Source organism: Manis javanica, chromosome 1 (assembly GCF_040802235.1).
Source record: "Manis javanica isolate MJ-LG chromosome 1, MJ_LKY, whole genome shotgun sequence".
Taxonomy (NCBI): Eukaryota; Metazoa; Chordata; class Mammalia; order Pholidota; family Manidae; genus Manis; species Manis javanica.
This window is the reverse complement of record NC_133156.1, coordinates 125,902,283-125,923,395: the sequence shown is the minus strand read 5'-3', so window position 1 is coordinate 125,923,395 and position 21,113 is coordinate 125,902,283. Positions and strand designations below refer to the sequence as shown.

The 21,113-nt window shown below is 44.4% G+C and overlaps 1 protein-coding gene across 12 annotated transcripts in view; it reads left to right on the top strand.

Moving 5' to 3' along the window:
* PDZD2 (PDZ domain containing 2) overlaps positions 1 to 21,113 on the top strand; it is a 356,980-nt gene that overhangs the window by 206,227 nt on the left and 129,640 nt on the right. Inside the window, exons 1-2 of one of the 12 annotated variants that reach the window (XM_073237486.1) lie at positions 11,303 to 11,692; positions 12,065 to 14,640. The exons of 10 other annotated variants lie outside the window; for them this stretch is intronic. In XM_073237486.1, coding sequence (XP_073093587.1) covers positions 14,630 to 14,640 — 11 coding nt within the window. In that variant the 5' untranslated portion in view covers positions 11,303 to 11,692; positions 12,065 to 14,629. Of the gene's footprint in view, positions 1 to 11,302; positions 11,693 to 12,064; positions 14,641 to 21,113 lie in introns of those variants that run through there. One more of the 12 variants, XM_073237489.1, reaches the window with a different exon arrangement.

Sequence of the window (21,113 nt, the reverse complement as noted above, 5' to 3'; positions counted from 1 at the left end):
CTCCCAAAAACATATGTATTTATGAAAATACAATAAATACAACTATTCCTAAAAGAGACACCAGTGGTTACAGTACAACAGCCAGGATTCGTCTACATCTGTGAGAACTCAACATCACACGAAGGGGGTAAGATACAAGCCACGGCCAGGCAGGACCCGAATGCCCCCCCCACCCCAGAACCTGGCAGGAATAAAGGAGTCAGAAAGGGGAGGGAGTGAAAGTCCAGGACTGCTAAACAACCAGCTCTAGAAATCAGCACCTGGAGCACAGACAAAAGGTGCACGGGGTGCTGGATACTAGAGAAATGGAAAAGCAAAACCCGTGGGCAGATCCCCGCAAACAGCACCCCTGAGACAAAAGAAAAGCGAGTGCTTTTTGCAAGTCTTGAAGAGACAGGGACCCCACAGCTGGACGAAGTCATCCCAACACACTTGGCCATCAGCTGGGAATCCCAGGGAACTTTAGGCGTCCTAACCCCCTGGGCGGCAGCGCAGCTCTGAAGCCCTTCACAGCACTAAGCATCCTTCCAGTCGTTCCCCCAACCGGCACAGACCCTGACACACCGGCCCAGTAGTGGGAGAGTGGCAGCGCGCACCAGGGGCAATGGCACCAGAGGGGACTGGGAGTGGCCCGTGCGAGCCTGCCACAGCATCGACCAAGCAGCCCGTGAGCGGCCTGCGTGCGCCGGCAGCCACGGCGCCAGAGGGGCCCAGGAGAGGTCTGCGTGAGCCCATGGCAGTGGCAACTGAGCGGCCCGGGAGCGGCCCGCATGTGCCAGCAACCGTGGCACCAGAGGGGCCCAGGAGAGGCCCATGTGAGCCCACAGTGGCAGCGACCAAGCGGCCCACATGTGCCAGCAGCAGCGGCACCAGAGGGGCATGAGAGAGGCCCATGTGCACCTGCAGCGGTGCCAGAGGGAGCAGCCACACTCCCACCAGCTGACCGGAATCCCAGCCTGATGCACAGCTGCCCTGGCCAGACTCAAAGGCTGCTGCCAGCACACAGCTGCCCATCAAGGGCGCTGCTATCGTGGAGGAGCACACCCAACATGCCTGCCGCTCCCCACAGGGCTCTGGGCCGCTCTGACGGAGACCCCGCCCACAGCAGCTTAGGGGATTAACCTGGTGGCTGCTCCAGGAGTGCAGGTAACCAACACAGGCAGCGGAGAAGGGCAAGGTGTCCAACAAGCAGGAAAGGACTTTCTTCTCCCAACTGACACACCTTCAATCTGCCTACTGCCACTGCTATCACCATGAAAAGGCAGAAAAATTTAGTCCAGTCCAAAATAGTCAAGACAACCCCTGAGAGAGGATCTGCAGAGACAGACCTAATGAGTCTCCCTGAAAAAGAATTCAAAATAAAAATCATAAACATGCTGATGGATCTGCAGAGAAATATGCAAAAGCTAAAGGAGCAAGTATAAAGGGAGACTACAGAAATAAAACAATCTCTGGAAGGACTTAAAATCAGAATGGAAGGGATGCAAGAGGCTTAATGGACTAGAAACCAGAGTACAGGAACGCATAGAAGCTGATGCAGAAAGAGATAAAAGGATCTCCAGAAATGAAACAATATTAAGAGAACTGTGTGACCAATCCAAAAGGAACAATATCTGCATTATAGGGGTACCAGAAGAAGAAGAGAAAGAAAAAGGGATAGAAAATGTCTTTGAAGAAATAATTGCTGAGAACTTCCCCAAACTGGGGGAGGAAATAGTTGCTCAGATCACGGAAGCACACAGAACTGCCAACAGAAGGGACCCAAAGAGGACAACACCAAGACACATAATAATTAAAATGGCAAAGCTCAAGGACAAGGACAGAGTATTAAAGGCAGCCAGAGAGAGAAAAAAGGTCACCTAACAAAGGAAAACCCATCAGGCTATCATCAGACTTCTCAACAGAAACCTTACAGGCCAGAAGAGAATGGCATGATATCTTTAACACAATGAAACAGAAGGGCCTTGAACCAAGGATACTGTATCCAGCACAATTATCATTTAAATATGAAGGAGGGATTAAACAATTCCCAGACAAGCAAAAGTTGAGGGAATTTGCCTCCCACAAACCACCACAACAGGGCGTCTTACAGGGACTGCTCTAGATGGGAGCATTCCTAAAAAGAGCACAGAACAAAACATCCAACATACGAAGAATGGAAGAGGAGGAATAAGAAGGGAGAGAAAGAATCATCAGACTGTGTTTATAATAGCTCAATAAGCAAGTTAAGTTAGACAGTAAGGTAGTAAAGAAGCTAACCTTGAACCTTTGGTAACCACAAACTTAAAGCCTGCAATGGCAATAAGTACATGTCTTTCAATAATCACCCTAAATGTAAATGGACAAAATGCACCAATCAAAACACAGAGTAATAGAATGGATAAAAAAGCAAGACCCATCTGCTTACAAGAGACTCAAACCCAAAGACATGCACAGATTAAAAGTCAAAGGATGGAAAAAGATATTTCATGCAAACAACAGGGAGAAAAACGCAGGTGTTGCAGTATTAGTATCAGACAAAATAGACTTCAAAACAAAGGAAGTAATAAGAGATAAAGAAGGACATTACATAGTGGTAAAGGGCTCAGTCCAACAAGAGGATATAACCATTATAAACATATATGCACCTAATACAGGAGCACCAACATATGTGAAACAAATACTAACAGAATTAAAGGAGGATATAGAATGCAATGCATTCATTTTGGGAGACTACAACACACTACTCACTCCAAAGGACAGATCCACCAGACAGAAAATAAGTAAGGACACAGAGGCACTGAACAACACACTAGAACAGATGGACCTAATAGACATCTATAGAACTCTACATCCAAAAGCAACAGGATACACATTCTTCTCAAGTGCACATGGAACATTTTCCAGAATAGACCACATACTAGGCCACAAAAGGAGCCTCAGTAAATTGCAAAGGATTGAAATCCTACCAACCAACTTTTCAGACCACAAAGGTATAAAACTAGAAATTAATTATACAAAGAAAGCAAAAAGGCTCACAAACACATGGAGGCTTAACAACATGCTCCTAAGTAATCAATGGATCAACAACCAAATTAAAATGGAGATCCAGCAATATATGGAAACAAATGACGACAACAACACAAAGCCCCAACTTCTGTGGTACACAGCGAAAGCAGTCTTAAGAGGAAAGTATATAGCAATCCAGGCATATTTAAAGAAGGAAGAACAATCACAAATGAATAGTCTAATGTCACAACTATTGAAATTGGAAAAAGAAGAACAAATAAGGCCTAAGGTCCACAAAAGGAGGGACATAATAAAGATCAGAGAAGAAATAAATAAAATGGAGAAGAATAAAACAATAGAAAAAATCAATGAAACCAAGAGCTGGTTCTTTGAGAAAATAAACAAAATAGATAAGACTCTAGCCAGACTTATTAAGAGAAAAAGAGAGTCAACACACATCAACTGAATCAGAAATGAGAAAGGAAAAATCATGATGGACCCCACAGAAATACAAAAAATTATTAGAGAATACTATGAAAACCTATATGCTAACAAGCTGGAAAACCTAGGAGAAATGGACAACTTCCTAGAAAAATACAACCTTCCAAGACTGATCCAGAAAGAAACAGAAAATCTAAACAGACCAATTACCAGCAACGAAATTGAAGCAGTAATCAAAAAACTACCCAAGAAAAAAAAAACCCAGGCCAGATGGATTTACCTCAGAATTTTATCAGACATACAGAGAAGACATAATACCCATTCTCCTTAAAGTTTTCCAAAAAAGAGAAGAGGGGAGAATACTCCCAAACTGATTCTATGAAGCCAACATCACCATAATGCGAAAACCAGGCAAAGACCCCAACAAAAATGAAAACTACAGACCAATATCCCTGATGAATGTAGATGCAAAAATACTCAACAAAATATTAGCAAACCGAATTCAAAAATACATCAAAAGGATTGTACACCATGACCAAGTGGGATTCATCCAAGGGATGCAAGGATGGTACAACATTCAAAATCCATCAACATCATCCACCACATCAACAAAAAGAAGGACAAAAATCACATGATCATCTCCATAGATGCTGAAAAAAGCATTCAACAAAATTCAACATCCATTCATGATAAAAACTCTCAACAAAATGGGCATAGAGGGCAAGTACCTCAACATAATAAAGGCCACATATGACACACCCACAGCCAACATCATACTGAACAGCAAGAGGCTGAAAGCTTTTCCTCTGAGATTGGCAACAAGACAGGGATGCCCACTCTCCCTACTGTTATTCAACATAGTACTGGATGTCCTAGCCATAGCAATTAAACAAAACAAAGAAATACAAGGAATCCAGATTGGTAAAGGAGAAGTCAAACTTTCACTATTTGCAGATGACATGATATTGTACATAAAAAATCCTAAAGACTCCAATTGAAAACTACTAGAACTAATATCGGAATTCAGCAAAATTGCAGGATACAAAATTAACACACAGAAATCTGTGGCTTTCCTATACACTAACAATGAACTAATAGAAAGAGAAATCAGGAAAACAATTCCATTCACAATTGCATCAAAAAGAATAAAATACCTAGGAATTGAAAGGTATTTCAATTCTAACTAAGGAAGTGAAAGACCTATGCCCTGAAAACTATAAGACACTCTTAAGAGAAATTAAAGAGGAAGGACACTAACAAATGGAAACTCATCCCATGCTCTTGTCTAGGAAGAATTAATATCATCAAAATGGCCATCCTGCCCAAAGCAATATACAGATTCGATGTAATCCCTATCAAATTACCAATATCATTCTTCAATGAACTGGAACAAATAGTTCAAAAATTCATATGGAACCACCAAAGACCCCAAATAGCCAAAGCAATCCTGAGAAGGAAGAATAAAGTTGGGGGTATCTCACTCCCCAACTTCAAGCTCTACTACAAAGCCACAGTAATCAAGACAACTTGGTACTGGCACAAGAACAGAGCTACAGACCAGTGGAACAGAATAGAGACTCCAAACATTAACCCAAACATATATGGTCAATGAATATACGATAAGGGAGCCATGAACATACAATGGGGAAATGACAGTCTCTTTAACAGATGGTGCTGGCAAAACTGGACTGCCACATGTAAGAGAATGAAACTGGACCATTGTCTAACCCCATACACAAAAGTAAATTCAAAATGGATCAAAGACCTGAATGTAAGTCATGAAACCATAAAACTCCTAGAAAAAAACATAGGCAAAAATCTCTTGGACATAAACATGAGTGACCTCTTCTTGAACATATCTCCCCGGGCAAGGGAAACAAAAGCAAAAATGAACAGGTGGGACTATATCAAGCTGAAAAGCTTCTGTACAGCAAAGGACACCATCAATAGAACAAAAAGGTATTCTACAGTATGGAAGAATATATTCATAAATGACAGATCTGATAAAGGGTTGACATCCAAAATATATAAAGAACTCACACACCTCAACAAGCAAAAAGCAAATAATCCAATTTAAAAATGGGCAGAGGAGCTGAATAGACAGTTCTCTAAAGAAGAAATTCAGATGGCCGACAGACACATGAAAAGATGCTCCACATCACTTGTCATCAGAGAAATGCAAATTAAAACCACAATGAGATATCACCTCACACCAGTAAGGATCGCCACCATCCAAAAGACAACAACAAATGCTGGCTAGGTTGTGAAGAAAGGGGAACCCTCCTACACTGCTGGTGGGAATGTAAATTAGTTCAACCATTGTGGAAAGCAGTATGGAGGTTCCTCAAAATGCTCAAAATAGACTTACCATTTTACCCAGGAATTCCACTTCTAGGAATTTACCCTAAGACTGCAGCAGCCCAGTTTGAAAAAGACAGATACACCCCTATGTTTATTGCAGCACTATTTAAAATAGCCAGGAAATGGAAACAACCTAAATGTCCATCAGTAGATGAATGAATAAAGAAGATGTGGTACATATACACAATGGAGTATTATTCAGTCATAAGAAGAAAACAAATCCTACCATTCGCAACAACATGGATGGAGCTAGAGGGTATTATGCTCAGTGAAATAAGCCAGGCAGAGAAAGACAAGTACCAAATGATTTCACTCATGTGTGGAGTATAAGAGCAAAGAAAAACTGAAGAAACAAAACAGCAGCAGAATCACAGAACCCAAGAATGGACTAACAGTTACCAAAGGGAAAGGGACTGGGGAGGATGGGAGGGAAGGGAGGGATAAGGGTGGGAAAAAGAAAGGGGGCATTACAATTAGCATGTATAATGTGGGGGGGGTACAGGTCAGGCTCTACAACACAGAGAAGACAAGTAGTGATTTTACAGCGTCTTACTATGTTGATGGACAGTGACTGTGAAGGGGTATGGTGGGGGGGACTTGGTGAAGGGGGGAGCCTAGTAAACATAATGTTCTTCATGTAATTGTAGATTAATGATACCAAAAAAAAAAAAAGCAGAAATGGGATCTGTTTGATAAAATATTTGGGCGCACCAAAGGGAGAGCTAGTAGATAATGTTCTCAAATGTGTTTGACCTTAGAGTCCTCCTTCCATAACGTATCTCTTCAAACTGGTATTTTGGAGAATGTATTTTTGGAAAATTTAGAGTAAAGTCTTGGGAAGCTTACAAAAAACACTTGGGAAAAAATTTTCAAAAGGACAGTGAAACTGTATTAAGGACCTGAGATGAAGAGAGTTTTGTTTTATTTTTCCATTTACTTACCAGACCTTAGGAGTATTCTGGATTCTGAAAGGAAATAAAATAGGGAACTTTTCAATAAATACTGACCCAGCACTTCCAGTGAAGCAAGTGCCAGAGAGGTAAGCAGTCCCCACCCCAGCTGGGGAGCCTCAGGGACACTGCAGTGATTCAGCCCAGGGACTTCTGAGGCCGAGTGCCTCAGAGAGGCCGTGCCTGCTCCAGTCCTCACCTCCCGCTGTTGCTTTTGCCTAATCCACTTCTCTCGTTTCATTTACTTTTCTGCAGCTTGACGACATTTATGCCTGCAGCCTCTCCAGTGGGAAGTCATCACGGCAATAATGAATACAGTGCAGGGCAATGCTTTGAGACCCCGTCTCATTTTCTCTTTATTGCAGAGAGCTGTCTTAGCAGATGTTGAGCAGCATCTCTGGCCTCTACCTGCTAGATGCCAGCAGCACCCCTTCCTCCTTCCACAGGGGGTGAAATTTTCCCTGGTTGTAAACCACTGGTATATCTGAAAGCAGAGATACAGGAAAGTGCAGTAGCCAGTGTGTTTCATGATGCAGGCCCTGGGCCTAGCTCAAGAACAAAGATGTTTAGGATTTATCCTTTGGCCATAAGAAATTACTAAAACAATGAGAAATTGTCAGGCAGATCTTATGCATTTGCCATTGGATGTCTCTGTGCGCAGGATGGATTGGAGGTGTAAACAACTGAGGAAGAGTGAGTAATTTGGAATCAAGGCCCTAACATGTGACAGAATACAGGGGAGGGAACAAGTGAAACATTTAAGAAGCAGAGTTGGCAGGACCTAACCGTCAACTGTGGGAGAAAGAATTGGAGTCGAGGATGACTCATCTGCGCTTGGGTGACTGGGGACTGACATTAATTAAAAGAGGAAACGCAGGAGGAAGGACTGGCTTTCGGGAGAGCATAATGGGTTTTATTTTAGGGCATGCTGAGTTTGCGATGCCTGCAGGACATCCAGCTGGAGTGGGGCAGGAGGCAGGCAGAGTGCGGCCCCGAAGCACCCAAGAGAGCTAGAGATTGAAGAGCTGGGGCCCCTACCTTGGTGTTTGTGCTGTGGAAGTACAGGGGCTGACCCAGGGAAGAGGAGAGGGATGGAGGATGTTGCTCCTTCGTGTCCTGCCCCAGCCTGCCAGGAAGGGGGAGGCCTGTTGAGGATGGAGACTGAGCAGAGCTGGTCAGAGAGCTGACGGCAGCTGTGTCCGCCATGGACTTAGGGCCTAACTGGGCAGGTGCAACAGCTGAAAAACTGTTCTGTATTCAAGTAAGGACCAAAAAAGCATGATGGGTCACTATATGCTGCCAGAGTTGAGAGACAACAGGGGTGTGTGAGCTCTAAGGGGCTCTGGAGGCAACGAACGGATTGGGGCTGCCTGGAGCTTTCTCGGGGGTGCTGGTGAACGCTCTGCACTCGTGGCAGGAGCCAGAAGAGAACAGCTGCCCCAGAGCCCTGGCCAGGGCTCTCCTTGCTTGCACAAGCTGCAGGGTGCTGCCCATCGGTGCAACAGGATCATCCCATCATGGAAGACGAGATCACACTGGGTGCCCTGTCGACTGTCACAAGTTTCTGAGAGTCTTGGGGAGAGAAGGAAACTTTAGTGCTTCCTGTGCTTTTCAAGTTTATGAATTTTAACTCACAGCAAGTAATGACTTTCACTTTGTGGCTTCAGTAGTATGGAACATGAAAGGCACAGCACCGGTCAATGGGAAGTTGTCAAGAAAACCCAGGTTCCACTGGCTTTTTCAAGATTATATATTATATATATATATATATATATATATATATACACACACACACACACACAGTTGAGTGTACAGTTCTGTGGCATTAGGTATATTCACATTGCTATGCAGCCGTCCACCATCCCTCTCCAAAACAATTTTCATCTTGCAAAACTGAAACTTTGTACCCATTAAACAGTAACTGCCATTCTCTCTTTCCCCAGCCCCTGGCAACCACCACTCTACATCCTGGTTCTCTGACTACTCGTAGATACCTCCCATAAGAGGACTCATACAGAATTTGTCTTTTTGTGACTGGTTTTTGTTCACTTAGCATGTCTTCAAGGTTCATCCCTGTTGTAGCATATGTCAGACCACCTTTTTTAAGGCTGAATAATACTCCGTTGTAGGGACATACCAAATTTTGTTTATCCAGTCATCAGTCATGGACATGTGGGCTGCTTCTACCCTTTGAGTGCTGCTGCTATGAACATGGTTGTGCAACAGCCTTTGGTGTCCCTGCTTTCAGTTCTGTGGGTGGGTGTGCACCCAAAGTGGCCATTGACATCAGTGGTCTTATTGATCTCTTTCTCTATGCGGATTGCTGGACTCACTCCCTGGCTTCCTGTCCTTCGATGCCACCTTTGGTTGTTACCCTTCTCCTTTTGCTCATGGGAGAGTCTTAGGTGGGTACCTAAGCCGGAGCAGCTGGAGCGCCATTACTGAGCCCTGCCTGTGGTTCTTGGCCATGAAGATCTGCATCTTATCCACCTAGCAGTCTTAGAATCCAAATCCAGAAGACCCACATTCTAATCTCAGTGCTGCCACACATGTGTCATGACCTTAGCAAGTCCCCTCATCTCTCTCTGCACCTCTGCTTCTATATCCCCACAAGGAGAAGCAGAACTAAGTGATCTCCAGAGCCCCTCCCAGATCACAGAGTGGGAGTGGGCGTCGTCGTCTCCTTAGTCCAGAAGCCAAGGTACATGAGAGGAAAGCAGAGCTCCAGACTCCTACCATAGGCACTTCAACCAAAAATTCATCTTCCTTGAGACCGTGGGTAGTTGGATGTCTCTAAGGGCAGGTGTGCTTGTTGCCTTCTGGTACCTGCTGCATGGCTAGTTCATGAGTAAACATAACAGCAATTCTGCTTAATGCAAAATTATATAATATATATTATCCACCCTTTATTGAGAAAATGGGACAAACAGAGGTGGAATAACTGGTTTCACCATAAGTTTTTGGCAGATGTCACAAACTAATACTGAAGAGAATACTCTGTAGGCAAGTGTTACCTCTGATTAAGTCTGTAGGTTTGGTCATGAGCCAAGAGCACTTTAACCCCCTTTTTTCCTACTGCTTTAAAAAACATTTAAAGCACAGACTTCCTTAAACTCAGAGCAAGGCCACCCTTCTTGAAGAGAAAAGGCAAACCCCCGGAGATCACCACCCTATTTGCTTTCAGGCCCCCAGAGAGCATGTGAAAATTTGGACTGGCCTGGGGTTTCCTGCCTAGGTGTGGAGACGAGGCACTAACCCTCCTGTCATTCTCTTCCCACCAGTGAAATTCCATGTATAGACCACGGACTCTGTGTCTTGCTTTTCTTTGTCTAATCTATGAAAGCAGATCACGGGTTTCTGTTCAAGGATGCAGTATTAGAATGACCAGAACCCATTAGAAACGTGTGAAAATGTGTAGCATTTTCTTCTTAGGAGGTATTTTAACCATCTAAGTAAAAAACAGACTTTATTTTAAGTCTGTGTACTACATCATCAGTTTTTAATATAAGGAAAGTAAAGCAATTTTGAAAAATGGAGGAACGTCTCATGGTGATTGGGACTAGCTTATGACAATATGGGGCTCATGGGGGAAAATCCATATTGGCTAAAATTCTAAACAAATGAATAGACTAAAAAAGGTAAACATTAATCCTAAAAGCAGGCAGTCCTTCCTGGTTTTGTGGGAAGTATGACCTGAGAATGACAGCAAATGAGCAGAGGATGCCTGCTTCTGGTTTGTCCCTGCCAAGTGTACCCGCTAAAGGACGGGCAGCATCGTAATAACAAGGCAGCATTCCCATCTTAATAGTTTACATAGATTTTCAAACTTACTGTGAATGCCATGGGGTTTGGGGGACCTGTGTCTTTGGTTGATGAATCATAAAAGACCCCTTTTTGCTCCAGCAGCAAATAAGATGAATTTTATGCATAGTCAAAGTCACAATATATGTGTGCTGGTTTGGGGGAGCCTGTTTATAAAAATTCTATTTTCTGACAAAATCTTAGTAAAATCAAATCATCTTTGTAATTGCAGACACCCTGCTGGGTAAGAGTCCTCAAGGGCTGGCTCATCACCTTTGCTTTTGCTAGTAGTGGTCTGGGTTGGAAGATGGGAGTGGTGTGGGATTAGGAGCCTTGTTGATTAGGAATCGTAATGACATGTAGTCTTCTACTTGCTAATGGGCATCTTTACAAAACTAATGTCTCAGTTTTCATACCCATTTGAATGCAGTAAGAAACCTGGCCCTTTAATAGGTGCAAAGAAAAATACTTAATTCATTTTGAAATGTTAGGTCATGAGATGGAAAGTTTCTTGACTGATCATCCTGGCTGCACATTTTTTGCATACATGAAATACACATTTTGGTACATGCTTGTTGCCTCATGTCTGAGATCTTCAGTCCACTTCAGTGGGCTGTGTTAGTGTCTGTGTAATGAAGGTGTTGTGACTCCATCACCGAGGTGCACACCCTTTGCTGATGGGAGAGCTGACCCGCGGATACCTGCAGGAGGAAACCACAGATGACTTCTGCTAGGATACGATTTTCTGCTCTGGTCCTGGGAAATCAAAGGTGTTTTGAGCATCGTGGTTCCAATACACTGGCAGGGCAAGGATTGCCTCATTCTCTTACAAACACAGTTTAGCTGGATGTACTCATAAATGAAAAATGATCTGAGTGCTGTGGGTGGGGCCCTGGAGCTCAGAAGGTGAAGCTGGGAGGAGAGAGAGAGGAGAGAGAAAATCTGCTCCTAAGCTCAGTAGAGCATGGGGAGCCGAGAGAAAGTCAGAGCCTGCACTGGCACGGCTCACATTTTTGTTGATAGTTAATAACCCAGGACTCTAAAGAACTGAGCGGAGAAGGGAAATGAAGCACAGCAAACTTTGGAGACTGTCCTATTCAAGGGCCCGCGAACCACAGTGAGAAACGCTCACCTGATCGGCTCATGAGCAGGTAGGAGGGGAGATCTAAGCAGTGGAGAGAATCGTATTTTCTCTTGGAATGCAACTTAGGTCTTCCAAAGGTTTATTTTTTTTTAGGCATATGAGAAATAAGTAGATAATATTGCCATAAGAAATAGACTTAGCCTAAATTGTGTTATGTGCCCAAGCAAGAGTTTTTCTTTTACCAGTTTGATGACCAAATGACAGTTATATCCTGGGGGGTGCCTTAAACACACACACACAAAATCCTGCAGCATTTAAGTTAAAACTGATTTAAAACTTGGCAGATGATAAATGAACTGCAGACACTGTTTTAGAACAAATACTTTGAACACAGTCAACCAGCAACTGATTTGCAGACTTGACCATTGCTGTGTTTCAGTGCCAACAAGGTGCGTGCTAATTTTTGCTGGCTTTTGTAAGAAAGGAGGTATAACAGCTGTGAAACATCCAGAAATTGACTGGGATCCAGAGTGAAGCCTGAACGTGCTGATGTTTTCTCCATTAAGGCAAGCTGCCTCTGCTCAGCTTCTAAGCCAGGGAATTGGAAAATACTGTGAAAGTAGAGTATGTATCCTGAATATTTGTCACGGGAGTCTCGGATGAGAGGTAGAGGATTGAAAATGGGCACAGTAATGTCTCTGCACTCAGTAGAGAATAAACAGGGAGGGTCATGGCTTGCAGCCACACAGGAGAAGAACTTAGAGCTTGATCTGAGGTCTCCATGGCTGTAGCTGAGCCTCAGAGCATCCTTTCTGGTGTTGGTGCTTGTGAGAGGAGAAGCAGAAGAGAAGAAAGACTATCTCAAGCCTGGGTTTCTGAACCATTTCCAGGCCTTGCTTCTGATAGGCACTTGGATCATCTGACATAGATTTCTCCCCTGTGAAGAGGTCAGAGTGTGGTGGAATCGAGCTGACATAGGGTAGGTTGGAAATGCTGTGTGTGTGGTCAGTGTGACAGGAGCGTCAGGACCAGGCAGAGAGCTGAGTACTTCAGCCCTCTAGTCTGCCTGAAAGCCCTGTCAGCCTGCCGGGGCTCTGAGAAGGCATCTGTGGGCACTGCTTGCAAGTGGCTGACAGGCTGTCTTGTCCTTCGCTGTGGTGCCCAGGTCTTGCGGCTCTGCCACTTCAGGCCTGGAGGGCTGGGAGATGGCTGTGCTTAGTCAAGGCCAGCCTGCCCTCATCACTCGTCTGTTTCTTTCTGTGCCTTCTCAGCCTCCCACAGCTACACCCAGTGTATGGAGAGGAGAACAAGGGTCTTCTAGGAATCTTCACCACCACCACCCACCAGCTCTTTTTCCTGCCTGCTGTCCATCTGTTGGGTGGATCTCCTTTGTCTCCCATTCTTCCCACTGGTCTGTCCCAGGTGCTTTCGCAGTGAACTAAGCTGAGCTGGGCAAGCCCCTTTCAGGAGCCATTCTGGAAGCAGTCAGAGGTCAGCAAACTTATGCCCATGGGCCAAATCTAGCCTGCCACAGCCTGCTTTTGTAGGGTTCATGAGCTAAGAATATGTTTTACATTTTAGAGGGTTCAAGAAACAAAGAAAAATACAGGACAGAGACAGATATGGTCTGCAAAGCCTAAAATTTGTATTATCCAACCCTTTGGAGAAAATGTATGCTGACCCCTGATTTTTAACATTGATGAGTGTATGATCAGTGGGTTGATGCAGTTTATTAAGTCCTTAACAGTTTAAATGGGCTTTGCTTTGGAAATTGACTTAATTTCTCAGTCTGTGTTAAGTGGCTTTATTGCCTCCAAAGAATTAATTCAGAACCAAGGAGTTGAAGATTTTCTGTAGGGTCCAAACAATGGGAAAGAAGTGTCAGATGAACTGCGCACCTACAGTTGGTTGGTTTTTACCCTCTCCCCTTTTTGGTGAACCTGCTGGCGGAGACAGCTGTGACACCACGCATTGACCCTATCTGCTGCTGAGAGAGCCTGATGGGGACCCAAAATCTTGCCAGCTCACTCAAAAATGATTCGCTTCCTGGTTTCTCTTTTGTGGACTGAACGCTGGCCTGAGTTCTATAATCTGAGCTGTTCGGTGCTGCCACTTGGGGAAAAAAAAACTTTTCTGTAATAAAACATAAGACTTAAGCAAATACGATCTTTTCTCATACTTAGAACAGTGTTTCTTTATTGCTAAGAAAGCTTATGGAGACCCACGAACCTTACCCCTGAACATGCAGTTCTCCTCAACCCAGCACAGGATCTCATTGTTCATATCATTTCCAGTAAGGGAAGAGAAAAATCTGCTGACCTTGCTCATGTATAGCTTGGATCAAAACTGCAAAGCCTAGAGATGGAGCTGACTTCTGTAAGCAGCTTACTGTCCACAGCAGAAGCACAGAACAGTTTCTCACCAGGAGATTGTAGTTTAAGAAAAAAAAATTAAATGGCTAATATAATTTTTTCTCTCTAAGACACTTCAGCCCCTGTTATCCTGTATTTGGAAATGGGGTGCTGTCAGTAGAGAAGAATGGGGGTGGGGCCTAGTTTGACAGATGAAAACAAGTGAGGGAGGATGAAAATACGTGCAGCACGATGCCCCATGAGAGCACAGGCCCGGAACACAAGGGAGAAGCGGCGCACTTGACGAGCCAGGTTGTCCGAGCTGGCAGGGGTGGGCCCTTGAATCTACCCTGTGAGCCAGGCAGCACCTTGTCAGTATTTAGAAAGGGGATTGGCTCCGAATTTCGAGATTAAGCAACCTGCTATTCCTGTATGCACTGGAATTTCCAACACAGAAACTTGATTTGCGTAACTGCTGAAACTCAACTGGAGGCCAATCAGACCACGGCCTGGACTCCCCAAGCAAGGGGCAGTTAAGAATCACAGCACGTGAGGGAATTTATCAAGCTTGCCCAAGAGGGTGTGTTGCTGGGTGGCCAGACCCAGTGGGCAGGATCTAGGGTGAAGGATCAGCTTTGGGTTCGCAGAAGGCCATGATCAGAGGGTGAGTAACCTTTTCATCCGCATGAGCGGTGGTATGTATCTCACAGCTCTGAAACTACCTGGCATCTCAAGGTAGCATAAGGGTACTTTTCACTTCTGAGCCATGCAACCAAGCTAGCTCATAAAGAGACAAACGGCCAGGCAGACAAAGTCTGATCATGAGCTAAAGTGGAGTGCAAGCCATGAGCAGCCCTTAATTAGCCAACTCATTCACAGAGTTCAGGGACGGCTAAGTGTTTCAGCTCAAAGCTGGAACGTCTGCCCCATCCATTTGGCTCTCCAGACAGGGCTGGAATCTGACCTCTTTTCATTGGCTTCCTCCTGACGGTGAACGGATAAAAGACTGAGCTAGAGATGCATATCTCTGCGAAAGTGTGCAAACCCAGAGGAGAGGGGCAGCCAAGCAAACAAAAGTTATGATTCTGAGTTAGAAAACTTGCAACCAAGTCCATGAAAGGGGGTCAGTAATTTCATGTCTCAGTGACTGGCAGGGATCCCTTTGTGCTGCTTTGTGTTCATGGTAAGTGTGTACCTCTGAAAAACTTCTATATGCAATGCACCTTCCCAGTTGCATGCTTTCTCTATATTACCTGCGTTGGGCTCAGGGCGTGTGACACAAAGTCCCTCTTGCCTTGAGGTCACCAGTGGAGCTCTGCCTTTTTCTCAGTGAGCAGAAAACAAGGTGGCAGCATTCCCCCTCATTAGTATGACACTTGCTCTGCTTAGTAAAGGGGAGGCTGAGTGTGCCCATTAGGAGATCTAATGGCTTTGCTGTCCCTGGGTGCACATCTGCCCCAGGTTGCCTTGGTTTGCTAAACCCAGGTGTGCGGTGGTGCGCAGCCACACTGTGGCCTCAGGAGGGCACAGTGGGAGCTCACAGCCCGGGCTTCAATACAAGGTCCCTGCTCAATGAGTCAGGCCATGATAGCAACTGACCTGCAACTCTAGATCTGCTTGCCTTTTTATGATCTCTTCCTGAAGAAGCCACACAGCTGTATTTTACATGCACCAGAGGAAGCTGGCACTTAGAAGGACCAAAAGTGACTCCTGTGGTAAAAGAGAAGCATTACCCCATAGTGTGTATTTTTGGCAGTTTCAAGGTTTGGAGATTATCAGGCAGGCTTAAAGTAAGACACGCTTGGACTGCCTTTGCCTTTCTGATTTCTACAGTTTTTCTTCCCAGATTAGAAGGTGGGACCCAAGTTGGAAATTGGCAAAGTAGGGCAAGTCTGAGGAAGGGACAGAGTGACCCTAGAGAATCAGTTGGATCAAAAATCCTCTATATCAGTTGCAGTTTACTCTCTTGAAGGGCAGAAAGCTGGCCTTCTTTTCATACATTGTTTTCCCAAGCCTTGCCTTTTTAATAAAAACTTAAACATTCCAACATGCTCTTCCACTCCCACAGACACACACACACAAGTGGTCTTACAGTGAATTTCCACCCAAATTAGAACACAAAGGTCTTCTTCATTTGTGAAAGTGCCTAAGCCAGAGGGAAGTGGGAGGGGACTTAAAGGCACTAAACTTGACCTTCATTTGAAATGCATGAATCTCAGGATTCATTGTGGTGCTCTTAATGGGACAGCAACGTTTTACCCTTGCCTGTTTCTAACCCTTTGGCAAAAGTGTTATTTTTCTCCTACTGGCTCCATCAACAAGAGGACGGTCTGCCTTCCAAAGAACCCCCATCTTCAGCTTGCCAGATCCCACCTTTCTCTTCGGCTTGCAACCCTTTGACTTAAGTTCCCAGACGGCTGCCTGTGGGATAGAGGGTTGACTGCTGGCAGTACAAGGCTGGCTTTGGAAAACATCACGGGTATTTTATTGTAACAGATGCAAGACAGTTTTGGCAGGGGAGCAATAAAGACCTGGAGGGGAACGAAAATTACCTCTCAATGCTGTAGGGAAGAAGGTGGCAGAAATGAAAGATGCAATTTAGGTTTGTAAAGCTAAGTCCTTTGCACAATCCTTTTTTACAGGCTAGAACTTGCTTGACTTCAGTTTCTCCCTCAAGTGAGTCAAAGAATGTTTAAAGAGAAATGGAACACTGCAGCTGAGAAATGTACCTGGGGACATCCTGGTGCATAAGGATTTTACTGGGGTCCCAGTGGCCCAACCAAACTTTGTGTGGTGGAAATCCTGCTGTTTTCATAATGCTGAGGCATTAGACATCCTTATGTTTATAACTAATTAGACATTCTTAATGAGTTTCTTATGGTAACAAAAACTTAACACCCCATCTTCTGTTATTTCAAGCTCTCTCTAGGAGAAGCATTAGTCATCTCTACAGTGTTCTGGTGGCTTAATTAATTACATTTGTTGCCATTTTGATTTCAGAATGGGAAGACAATCTGCTATTAGTTTTAGTCTTTTTCCTGTGGGTTCTTCATTTATTCCAGCAGCAACCTCTGGGTTACTCTAAAACCTAAGGAGTCTCAAAGCTGAGATACCAAACGTTGCAAATAGGCACCTTTCTAGGCCCAATGACAGTGGATAATGTAGTTCTGATTTTCCAAATCAGTTTTATGACAATATGATTTACTGTGGTAGACTCTTGTTTTCCATTCTCTTATTTCTTGAGTTTGAGATTTCTTCTGCTTCCAGCCTATCTTCTTTCTGTATGACCATATCCTAGATTGACAGCTCCTGAACCAGGATAGTTGGAGAACTAGATAGAGATAACACAACGGACTCATTGTAGAATGTTCAAAATGCAAGGTTTAGGAATCTTTTTAGGTGGCAAACTTAGGTTAAAAAAAAGTAAGTGTGAGTGACTACTGTGTGTGGGTGAGAGAGAGCAAGATGGAGGGAGGTTGTTTGCAAGCTGAAGTTAATTCACGGCATTCACTGGGAGCTGGAGACATGGCTATTCTGAGCAAAAATCTTTATGTAAGATTGTGTCTCAAATTTGTAGATTTTCCCCTCTGTAAACATGTGGCTCAAACACACTTGTATGATTTGATTTTGTTAGAGAAATGCCTTGCTGTGTAGTGGCAACTTTTCTGGGAGAGTTCAAACCAAGCATCAGATGAACTCCCCAAGGCTGATGTGTTCAGTTCTGTTTTGCTTTCACGGCCCTTCGGTTAGCGTGAGTGGAAGAGAGCCTGCAGAGTGGTGTGGCTGCCTTGGACGTACAATTTTGAAATTCAGAGACAAATCGATTTTGGCTTTTTCTGAAAATGGATCTTATTTTGAGAACCGCAGTTGACATGGCTGTGGGAAGTGTTGCTTATTCTTGGCACGAAAACTACCCTGTAAAGGTGCTTATGATCCCAGAGATGGGGGGAGCCTGCCCCAGGCTCTCTGGCAGAGCAGAGGGAATGTTTTAGAACTCAGTGTCAGTAATTTATATTAAATCCACATTTTGTGGAAGTACCTCTGCTGATGGAGAAGGCAGCTTCCTACAAAATGGGATTCTTTTCGTTATTCTGTGTAATGCTATTCAGAATGTAGCCTGGCATGTGTCTTTCAAAAGATTTACTCCCCAACCTAAAGGATTTGACCAGAACTACTTAATAAACATCTCAGTGCTGATCTCTGCAGCTGGAGTTCGCAGGGAAGCCAGCCGACAGGAGCCGAAAGGGCAAATGCAGTAGCTATCAGAGAAGGAAGTGATGACCAGCTTGTGTTTCAGCTAAGCTCAGACAGAGACAGATAGATACGGGGCACAGCGCTCTATAGTCCTTTTGTTATAAGATCCCTACATATCTCTCCCTATTAACCTAGTTTCTGTTCATTTCAGGGGGGCTGTGAACCTGGAAGGGAAGAAAAGTAAATGCTTATTGTCACTATAGTACAAACTTAGTATTCCCTTTCAATAATGGGTATAGGCAGCAAGGCACAAGCTATTATTCTGTGTGTGTGTCACCTGCTGGAATGATACGTGTTAATTGTAGCAGGTCTTATAATGTCACACTCACTACTACTTGGAATATATCAGTTAATAAAACTGTTGCTAGAGTTTCTTATTTATTGTGTTAGTAAAGAAGCACATAGGTTATGATATTATACATTTTTTAATATTTAGGATATTGTTTTTCAACATAGCTGGTTGTATTTGCATTTTATGCATTTAAAAATATTATTCTGAGACTTTACCAGACAGCCAGAGAGGTCCATGGTACAAAAACATAAAACTAAAACAAAAAACAAAATCCTGTCTTAAAGGCTACCATTTGATATTTATTTAGATCTTTATTTACCAGGAGAAAAATTTCCTGCTTATCTAACAAATTAAGAGTAGCCAGGCCATAGCCCACAGCAATCCCAAAAAAGTCCTGTGTTTTCCAAACTTCTAATAATTGGCAATAGTTTATTTTAACACTTGGTTGTAGGGAGAGATGTCCCAGGAGAGGGAAAGTGAGATAAACTTCACCTGCCTCACAGTATGCTGTGCTCGGTCTTTTGGAGCCCAGAGTAGCTGCCAGGCTGGCGAGTGACTGTGGCAGGAGCTGAGGCCTGGAGGGACTGCCAAGGTGATGGGGCAGGAGCAGATGTGGCTCTCCCTGGTGGCCCTGGCCTGGGGATGCCTTGCTGGGGAGCTGCTGCAGCTGTGACTCTGTAAAATCCAGGGGATTTTACGAATCCAGTTTATGAACTCCTAGTGAAGGGAGGATGCTTCTGGTGGCTAGACTTTTTTACTGCCATCTTTGTTGTTTGCTTCTGCCCCCTTAGCCCTGTCTCCCGAGGAGAGAGGTAACCGAGTATGAGGACTGAGTATGGAATAAGTCTTAAGAGATGTCCTGGGAACCTAGACTCTGCTCTGTCACCAAACTTCCCTCAGTCTTTGGGCTGGACTCCCCTTAGACCCCTCCAGTCCTCACCATTTCCCCTCTGTTCTCTCCCCCACTGTGGTGACCCCCTGGCTGCTGCCTCACTCTCCCTCAGACCACACCTGCCTCCCTGGACTGTGTCCAGGCATTCCCTGGGTCTCCTCACACCCCCATCCATTCATGGATCCTCTCTGGGTAGTAGGTATTCCTGCTGATGGGCAGAGGGGTTCCCACAGGGACATGGCCAGTACAGGGTGACTTACTATTTCTACTCTCTTTCTCAGTCTTTTTTTCCTTTAACCCTTTCTTACCAATTCTACTCTTGGCATCAATACTCTGGAGACCCCTGAGTAGCCCTGCTCGTCTTGAGAAAACATAGATGCCACCCCTTGACTAGATGAGTTCACACTGGAAAATGTGCTATTTTATACCAGTCTCCACAAAAAGTCTCCCCATCCATCACCCATGCCCCGTGAATCTGTACCACAAATGGCTTTTCATAAAATACAGATTGCAGGCCCCAGCCCCTGGTTCTGAGTGGCGGGCTAGAGCAGTACTTAGAAAACGTTCCGCAGGAGTGGAGGAATCCCTCAGATGGTGGCCGCCTGTGTCAGAACGCTTTTGTGTCACTCTTGTCCTGTCAGGTAACAGTGACTGGCGATCTTTTATTTCTTACCTATGCTTGTCTTTTTCGCTTGAGTCTGTGGAGTGAACACGTATCATCTTACAAAGCAGTCTCTCTTTTTCTTCAAAGGAAATGCTCCCCAGCTTTTCCTTATAGTCAGCCAAGTTTGGAAACCACTACCCTAGACTTGTTATCTCAGACCCGGAGCATGCATTTTATGGGTGAGGAAACTGAAGCTTCATGAATGAACCAGCTGACTGGCTTCAGGGGAAGAGTCTGGCTGGGTTCATGTGTTCAGACTCCTTGCTCCTTGCTAGAACCACTTATTCTAAACCTCAGGGGCCTTGTTTCACATTAGAGGTGTCACAGTAGAGCAACAAAAATTGAATGCCCATATATACAGGGTGCCGGACTGACTTTAACCCAAACATTGTCCCCAGTTGGCACTAAAATGTGAGTTGAGATTAGCCATCTGGATGCTTCCACAGCTGACAGACTGAGGCCCCAAGAACACCCTGAGGCCTTCACTTCGCCCTTCAGAGCCTCAACTTCCTCATCTGTAAAATGAGGGTAATTTATCTGCACTACCTCCCTTACAATGGTGTGGAAATCAAAACAATGGATGTGAAGAGTTTTAGGGGAAAAACGTACAAAGCATTATGTAATCTTAATAGGGTGGTCTCGTCATCACTAATATCAGTATATTACCTCCAAAGACTTTACATTTCTGCTGAATGGCTCCAAATAACCACTACAGATAGAAAAAATTATTTACTACAAACCAGTGAAAGGCACACTTTAGAGAGGGGTTTGGGGGGAATCAGGAGTCCCATAAAAATATATCACTTCTGAATTTCCTGATTAAAGTAGCTCTAATGGCCCATTAGTGAATCATTTCACACCCTCTGCCCTTTAATGGCCACTTTCCAGCTGTGTTCCAGAGCCAGGGATGGTCTGGGTGAGCGAGTTAGCACATGTAAATCACAGGTTGTTTTTCTGTCTGCTCAAAGGCAGAGACTGTCTTTCATGCCTCCCCTGCTGCTCTGGGTGGTGAAAATGCTTTAAGATTTGTCATTT